General features: G+C 45.3%; 1 protein-coding gene across 2 annotated transcripts; it reads left to right on the forward strand.

Annotated features, from left to right (window-relative positions):
* The first annotated feature begins 4,104 nt into the window (after positions 1-4,104).
* On the forward strand, positions 4,105-8,152 carry DRD1 (dopamine receptor D1). 2 transcript variants are annotated; one of them, XM_033072836.2, is made up of 2 exons: positions 4,105-4,226; positions 4,943-8,152. In XM_033072836.2, exon 2 carries the CDS (start codon positions 4,951-4,953, stop codon positions 6,307-6,309), a length of 1,359 nt encoding a protein of 452 aa, XP_032928727.1. In that variant the 5' UTR covers positions 4,105-4,226; positions 4,943-4,950; the 3' UTR covers positions 6,310-8,152. The 2 variants fall into 2 exon arrangements, with proteins under 2 accessions (XP_032928727.1, XP_032928728.1); XM_033072837.2 differs by lacking the exon at positions 4,105-4,226 and adding an exon at positions 4,247-4,639.
* Positions 8,153-8,608: the final 456 nt, after the last annotated feature.

The raw sequence follows: 8,608 nt of genomic DNA on the forward strand, positions 1-8,608 counted from the left end.
AATCCTTGCTATTTATACCCTCCTGCACAGCCCTCTGTGTCCAGCCTGAATGAGCCCCCTCAAATGAGTCATTTAAATTCAGGCTTTCATACATGGTGTCTCTCTCTGGGCTTTTTTGATTTTTCTTTTCCCTCCCAGTGTTCAAATTTCCTCACACACTTCACCAGTGACCTGATACCCAGGGATGCTCTGTGGCTGCCACTGGAAAAACAGTTCACAAGTCAACAGGCACAAGGGCACTGATGTGCTTTTTGAGATCAGCCATGACTATAATCTACAGTCAAAAAAAGCCCCAGTGCCCACACTGAAATACTGAATATTTAGGCCTCTTGTTGTCTGCCTTTGGGAACCAGAAATCATTTCTCTCACTGATCCTTTCTCCCTGCTGATGGATTTTTATCATTCAAGAGTGAGCTTGAGATCCTTGGAGATGTTAGCAATGTTTTTTTTTTTTTTTCTGCTGCCACTCTTTGCTCTGTGATTTTGTAGTCACTACTGTGGTTTTCCTCATGGAATGCACAACAGGATAATATAAATTTTAAAAATGTGCTTCACTGATCTCTAAAAGACTTTAGAGCTGTTTGATTTCCAGGAACCCTTGACTTTTCCAAGAAGGTTACATTGAGGTTAAATTTATCCTGGCTTATTAGCATAACCAGCTATTTACAAATCTGACAGCTCTTTTAGACATTATTTCTGATAATATGCCTCAGCTGATTTCATGCTTAGTAAATCCCATGCTTGCAGACATGAAAAGTCCTCCTGAGGGTGATGTGAGTACAATCTGTGTCCACATACTACAATGTATTTTGTAAATTCATCTAACCTTTCTCCAGATCTAGTGTGTCCACTATTTAAGTCAAAGAATGTTCATCTCTGAATGCAAGATCTGCACTTTGTTCAACTTGGACTTGGTCTTCCAGTAACTAATTTCTGCTTGAATTAAGATCATTTGGATCTAAGTGCTACTCAGTATTTATATTTTTAAGTCTTCATAAGGACCAAGTAGGGCCTTCTCCAGCCAGTGTCTCCTGGGAGGAGCAGGTGGGAATAGAGACACAGAAACTTTCCTTTGCTGGCCATTGCTTTGATTCCAGCAGCAGTCAGTAGTGATTGAAAAACATTAAATAAAGGTAAGCAGCTGTTTTATGTGGGTACCCAGGGAGTATTTAACAAGCTCTGTGCTTGTTTCTGAATCTCCAGGAAACACCTGCACCATCATCCTGCTGCTGACAGCTTCAGGCAAGCCCAGAGCTGGACCAGAGCTGATTCTGCTGGCACTGGCTGGGGACAGCCTGGTTGGAGAGCAGCAAAAATGACCCAACACTCATAACTGGCTCCCAGAGTTGTGGCAATTTGCTGCCTAATCCCAGCATTAAATTTACCTAAATCATAATGGGGGTTTAGTGGATTTCTCTTTTGTTCCTCACCTGGGTATGACTGTTAAGTCATGAAAGTTTTAAAAGCTCATAAACTAGCAGAAGTGACAAATCCAGCAGGGAGCCCTGGATGAACTGCTGGTGTTTGAAACTGCTGAGGGGCTGAGCAAGACCCCAGACCTCACATTCATCCCTGGGCTGGTCACACAAACTTAGGGAAGAGACAGGAGAGAGGCTCTGGCTTCTGAAACTGATGCTTGAATTGCAAAACAAAACAAAACAAAACAAAACAAAACAAAACAAAACAAAACAAAACAAAAAGGCTGTGAGAGTCTTATAAGTTGCTGTGAGTAGTGATCCAAAAGGCTTTTTTAAAATGTCATATTCAAATGAAACCTTCACTCATATCAGCAGCATTAGGTTCTTCCAATGCTGAATCCAGCCTCTCCCCCAGGAAAGGCACTCCCTGGTGAAAATGAACTGAAAAAAGGAGTTCACTGGATGAGTTGATAAGAAGATGCTTGAAAGCAGACTTCTCTCTCCTCTGCAATGTGTATCTCAGAATTTCTCTCCAGTATGCCTCAAAAATTTTGATTTTTGGGTGATTTCAAGTTGTTATTTCTCCTGGAATAATCCAGGATGGCTGTGGTTAAAAATCATTTTAGGAGAGCCTCTGGAAGTTATTGCAAATAAAATCAAGTGCTCAGTGGTTTCTTCCGCAGGCAGTGTTCCCTTCAGGCCAGGGTTTTTATGGAAAGCCAGGAATGTGCTACCTTTGCAGCAAATACTTATTATGCACTAAACCTCACCTGTGTGGAGCTTTAAGAACAGGAGACAATAGAAAAAGGGTCTTGAAAATAGAAAAAGAAAACTCACAGTGAGTTTCATTAGAGATCTGAATTACCAAACAGCACAGGATTCATTTTCTTGTCTATTTTCACCCTCCTCTGGGGATGAATGATGATTAAAGGACAGGATAATGAGCAGGGGGAGGGTGGGATGAGAACTTGGTGAGAAGCAGTTAAAATTTATAAAAAAAGAAAGAGAAGGGAGAAGAAAAACAAGTGTTTAACTAGTCAAGGTTAGCTTAACACTGTCTCTGCTTTAAGTGACATTATGAGAAATTATAGGTGGTTCAAAAGCAAGCTGGACACCACAGAATTTATGTTGACAACTTATTAAGAGTATTTATTCTTCTAGGAGGTTTTTAAATCTCCTTGTGATGTCCTTTATATTTATTTTCTGATTTTTTTTTGGGGGAGGGGGTTAGATTCCTATGCAAAGGTTGCAAATCCTGTTCATCTTAGTTGCAGCTAAGGTAAGCAGGTAAAGACTCTTGTAGAGAGAATGATTTGAGGAACAACCTTTTGGTCCGAATGGAGCGGGGGAGTTTGCCAGGAGGGTTTGGAGGAGCTGCGGCTCTGCCCGGCCTTTCCGTGCCCTCGGGGAGCCCGCCCGGGGCTCCGGCAGCGCTCGCCCCTCTCCGCCGGGACGCGGAACCCGCCCGTGGCTTCTCCGCGCTCCCTGCCCGCGGGATGAGGATGCCGGCCGCGGTGCCAGCCTGGCAGAGCGGTGCGGGACGTGTCGCTGTCCCCATCCATCGCCACCCCCTCTCCCCAGGAGAGGGAGCCCGGCGGCCGCGGCTGCGCCGGGAGCCGGGGGCTGCGCCAGGCGGGGGGCGGCGCGCACCGAGCGCTGCCCCGGCCGAGCCCCCAGCCCCGGCCCCTGCCCCGGCGCTGCCGAGCGAGCTCCGGGCTCTCACCGCTGCCCCGGGAGCGCTGCCGAGCCCCGCGGGGCCGGTACTCACTGTCCGCATCAGCGCGTCCCGCAGTTCGGGCAAAGTGATCCCGCCTGCTCTAAACTCCGGGAGAGCCCCGCTCTGCTCTGCCCGGAGCGTCGTTCCCCACCAAGGCAGGAAAAGCTGCCCAGAAGAAGCGGCGCCCGACGGAAGATGTTAGAGGAGGAGAAGGGGGGTGGCTTTTTGCCCGCTGCGTGCCTCCATGCCTGTCATTCCCTTGTGTTAATCCTTTAGGAAGGAGTCGCCAGGCGGACGGAGCGTTCCTGGAGGGGCGATGCTGCCGAGCCCTGCCCCGGGCAGAAGGAAGACGGGAGATGCGCGGCCCGGGGCGGGCAGCGGGAGAGAGTGAGGAGCTGCCTCCGCCTGAGCCTTTCCGAGAGGGAAACAGCATGGGAAGAGCTGGAGCCGGTCCCTGGAGCGCAGCCCCGCTGAGCAGGAGGTGGGATTATTCCGGAGTAGTTATGGAGAGCTATAACCTGGCAGCGGAGTGTTAAAGCGACTTGTTCCTGCGGGAAGAGGAACCCGCTGCGGGCATCGCCGGCGTGGTGGCCGAGGGAAGGTCACTCGGGTCCTTCTCCTCCCTCTCTTCTCTTTCTTCATCCGGCAAACGACCGAGGGAAAAACTGGAAATCGGCTCTTGCCAGTGTTGGGAATACCGTGCCTTTTGCCTGGGATGATTCGCCCCGATGTGCCGCCTCAACGGGATGTACAAAGCGCGGCTGGGACTGATGGGGCCAACAAAGTTTGCAGAGTGATCAGCAGGGGCCGTGGGATGGATGGAGGGAGCTGGGCACACACCAGCAGGGTCCGTCACTCACGGTCCGACGGCACAGACCTGCTGCTCCCTTGAAAACTAACTCCCGGTGGTCCAACTCTTACTTCTCCCTTGCCAATTTACATTTCAGGGAAAAAAACCCCACCACATACACGATGCAATGCAGTGTTCCTGTGTTGGTTTTGTATATAGGATTTGCTATGCAATTCCAAAACTAAAACAGGAGGAGAGACGGCCCTGCGTCCCAGAGCAAACAGGGAATCAGAGGTGAAAGGTAGGAGCCAGCATTTCTTGTTTAAGTCAAACTAAATAACCTGAGCTACTTCTTGCTGAAAACCTTTAAAACACATCTACTGTATATTTATTTTATCTTGGAAATGTAAAACAGTTTGAAACAAAGTGAAGATTTGCTTTCTGATACTGCCAAGAACCAGAGGACTGGTGCATTTTGCAACAGAAATGTACCGAGGAGGAAGGATGTAGTGTTTAATCAGTGAGACATTTAGGGAAGTAGAGAAAAGGCATCTTGCCTAATACGCTTCAGTAAATATGAAGGGCTGGTGCAGTGGACACTGGAAACACTCGATCAATAGTCTATTTAAGTGGGAATAGATGCAAGCATGGAAAAGTGATTGCTTTGTTTTGTGTGGGGTGTGTTTGCAGAGGACGGCAGCAGAACATTCACAGGTGAGCTGTCTGAGTGAGGCTGCTCCATGCCGGGGTGGTGCAGTGTGCTTCTGGAGGGATTGCTGAAAACCCCTCTTTGTAGGGTGGACTGTGTTTGTGCATTTTCAGCTCCTGCTCACAGAGCTTTCAGGGTGATGTTCAGGATGATTCAAAGAGGGTGAGGTCTGTCTGGGGGCAAGGGACTGTAGGAAAAGACCTCTGGTCGGTTTGGTGATGAGTAATTAATGGACATCTGATCTCTCTGATCTCTGCGAGGAGAGGAGTTGATGTCATCATGAAAATCATGATATGATTTTCCCTCAGGAGAAACTATGACTTGGAACGACACCACTATGGACGGGGAAGGGTTGCTGGTGGAAAGGGACTCCTCTTCCTTTCGGATCCTCACGGGCTGCTTCCTCTCGCTCCTGATCCTCTCCACGCTGCTGGGAAACACGCTGGTCTGCGCAGCTGTCATTAGGTTTCGCCACCTCAGGTCCAAGGTGACCAACTTCTTTGTCATCTCCTTGGCCGTGTCAGATCTCTTAGTGGCAGTTTTGGTCATGCCTTGGAAAGCTGTGGCCGAGATCGCCGGTTTCTGGCCTTTTGGTTCATTTTGCAACATCTGGGTGGCCTTTGATATTATGTGCTCAACAGCCTCCATCTTAAACCTCTGTGTCATTAGTGTGGACAGATACTGGGCCATCTCCAGCCCATTTAGGTATGAGAGGAAGATGACCCCCAAGGCAGCCTTCATCATGATCAGCGTGGCGTGGACTTTGTCCGTGTTGATCTCCTTCATCCCAGTGCAGCTGAACTGGCACAAGGCTACAACCACGAGCTTTTTGGACTTCAATGCCAGTTTACAAGGTGTAAGCATGGACAACTGTGATTCTAGCCTAAACAGGATGTATGCCATCTCCTCTTCTCTAATTAGCTTCTACATCCCCGTGGCCATCATGATAGTAACCTACACCAGGATATACCGGATTGCTCAGAAGCAAATCCGGCGCATCTCGGCTCTGGAGAGAGCAGCAGTGCATGCCAAGAACTGCCAGAACCCGGGCGGCAACAGGAGCAGCATGGACTGCCAGCAGCCAGAGAGCAACTTCAAAATGTCCTTCAAGAGGGAAACGAAGGTGTTAAAGACTCTCTCGGTGATCATGGGGGTGTTTGTGTGCTGCTGGTTGCCATTTTTTGTGTTGAACTGCATGATTCCCTTCTGCGAGCCCACCCAGCCGTCCAAGGGAGCAGAGGCTTTCTGCATTAATTCCACCACCTTTGATGTTTTTGTATGGTTTGGATGGGCGAATTCTTCCCTCAACCCCATCATTTATGCCTTCAACGCTGATTTCCGCAAGGCGTTCTCCAGCCTGCTGGGCTGCTACAGGCTCTGCCCCATGTCTGGCAATGCCATCGAGACTGTCAGCATCAACAACAACGGGGCAGTGGTTTTTTCCAGCCAGCACGAGCCCAAAGGGTCCAGCCCCAAAGAGTCTAATCTGGTTTATCTGATCCCACACTCCATTATCTGCCCGGAAGAAGAACCTCTTAAAAAGGAAGACGAGGGTGAGCTGTCAAAGACCTTGGAGAAAATGTCTCCAGCACTGTCGGGTATCTTGGATTATGAAGCTGATGTTTCTTTGGAAAAGATCAATCCCATTACACAGAATGGGCAGCATAAAACCTGAACAGTAAGGTTTACTCAGCCAGACCTAATGGTGTGTATTGTAATAATCTTTTTTGGGGGAAAAAAAAAGATACACAAGATTTTTTTGGTAAGAACCTAAGCTCTAAGGGAGAAAAAAAAAATGCAGATTTACACCAAGCCCAGAATTAATTTTCCTGGCATTCAGAGCAAATTTAACATTTCAAACAATTAAGAGAAAAATATACTGGAAATTGGTTATAAAAAAGGATGTTAAACTGTACTGTTCATGCTGAGGAAAACCTACAAATTTAGATACAGTGCAGTTACAAAGAAAATGTTGCTTCTTCTCTGTACAGAGAAACCAATTTCTAGCTAAAAGTGAGGCAAAAGATAAATGTTGAGTATTTAAAGATTAATGTTTACTAGAAGTTAAAAGATTGCTGTGTCTTGTGATAGTGGGTGTTAACAGGTCCTAATTAAAGACTGAGGGATTGTAAAGGTAGGTAGATGCCTTCTTAAAATTATTTCTGACAAATAATTGAGCCTTATAATGAGAATGGTTATTTTTAAAGCTTTGGGAGGTAATATGTTGATACTGGTTTTATTTATTTATTGTTTTAAATTGATATTTTTCATATGTTATAACAGATCTAGCTTTATTTATGTTATTTAAGATGTTTAAATAATGGGATATTTTTGGAGTGTCATAACTGCATTTTGACCAGTCAACCAGTCAGCACTTTATTACAAGCTCTGATAGTCTGGAGAGCTGGTAAAGGGAACAGAGGAATGTTAAGAAGCTCAGCAAGAAATGAAGGAATCAACAGAACTGATGTTGTGTGGAGTTCATTTGCTTGTGGGCTTTTTTTTTTGTTTATAAGTGGGATTTCTTTCAAAAGATAGGACCAGAGTTGACTGAGTTGAGAGTTCTCTTCCCTTATAGAAATAAAAAGAAATTGCTGCTATTTATTTTTAAAAAGTTTCATGTTTCAGAGACTTTGCTAGAATGTCAAGTTTGTGGATCTGTAAATACCTTAAATATGACTACAACCTTAAGAAGAATCCGATTTGGGAAGGAAAGCTTCTTAGACAACATTTCTCAGTATATAGTGTTTTGTATTTATGTAAGATAAACAGCTTTCTCAGACTTTTCTTATTTCAAGTCTTGGATATCTTTTCTGAACAAACACACTGGGTTATAATGGTAGGAAGGATGCCAAAACCTTGTTATCCTGCAGGACCACCTGGACCCTGCTGTCTGTCTGCTCCTCTGTCACAGTCAGAATTAAAACCTGAGGTCCCTGGTGCTTTACTCTGGGAGCTGGGAGGACATTTCAGGTTAGAAATTGCCATGTCAATACTCCAATCAATAAGGAATAGTGGCCTCATTACCATTTTTGGATTGAAACATTTCTAAATACGGGTGGGACTGCAGCCTCCATCTCGAAATCCTCCTGTGAACTCCAAAAAGGTTGCCAATGTTTAATTAACAAATCCTGCTACTTTTCCACTGTCCTTCCCTGCTGCTTTCCCTCTGTAATGCCAAAAGCAATCAGTGAGCATTAGCAACAGGAACATTGGGTGTTAATATTCAGCAGCATTCAAAGAAATCCATTTCTTTTTCTGAATGGGAGAAAATACCCTTTGGAGCAACTTTTTCGTAACATATATTAAAAAAAAAGTGTTGTCAGGAAAAGAGAACTGAGAGGAAAAAAAAATTAAAGTCTAACAAACTATATACATCCTGCATCAGGTCTGTGTATTTATGTATTGTGAATGTTTTCATAATTTTATTGCCTGTATGCTGCTTTCATACATATAATAAAATTATTTTGTGAACAGAAGGTCAAATAAAGCAATCTACATTGCATTTATTAAATACATGCTGTTTTTTGGCAGTTGTATTGATTGTGTTAAAGGGAAGGACGTTTCCTTTATTTTCCCATTTGCCCTTATTTGGGATCACACCCAATGAGGCAGATGGGAATTACTAGAGACCACTGAGCCCTTGCTCTTAACTGGGATTTGAATGCAGTAAAAGCAGTTTGGAAACAGCCACTCTCTGCTTTAAATGTGTAAAGCTCGACCTACTGGTGACTTTTATTTAAAATACTATTTTTGCCTTGATGTAACAGCATAGTGAATTTGGTTTAGAACATGTTTTTATTGTTGTTCTTCCTTTCCTTTTTTCTTTTTTCCCCTCCCAAGCTGTGGAGTACTTCTCAAAGCCTGATGCAGCCCCACTGCTGGTCTCTGTTTTTTGGAGCAAAATGAACCATTTCAGCAGTGAGGTGATGGGTGCAGCTGAGGATCCCTCTGCTCCTGGCAGCCTTTTGCTT

The sequence above is a fragment of the Catharus ustulatus genome, chromosome 15 (assembly GCF_009819885.2).
Source record: "Catharus ustulatus isolate bCatUst1 chromosome 15, bCatUst1.pri.v2, whole genome shotgun sequence".
NCBI lineage: Eukaryota > Metazoa > Chordata > Aves > Passeriformes > Turdidae > Catharus > Catharus ustulatus.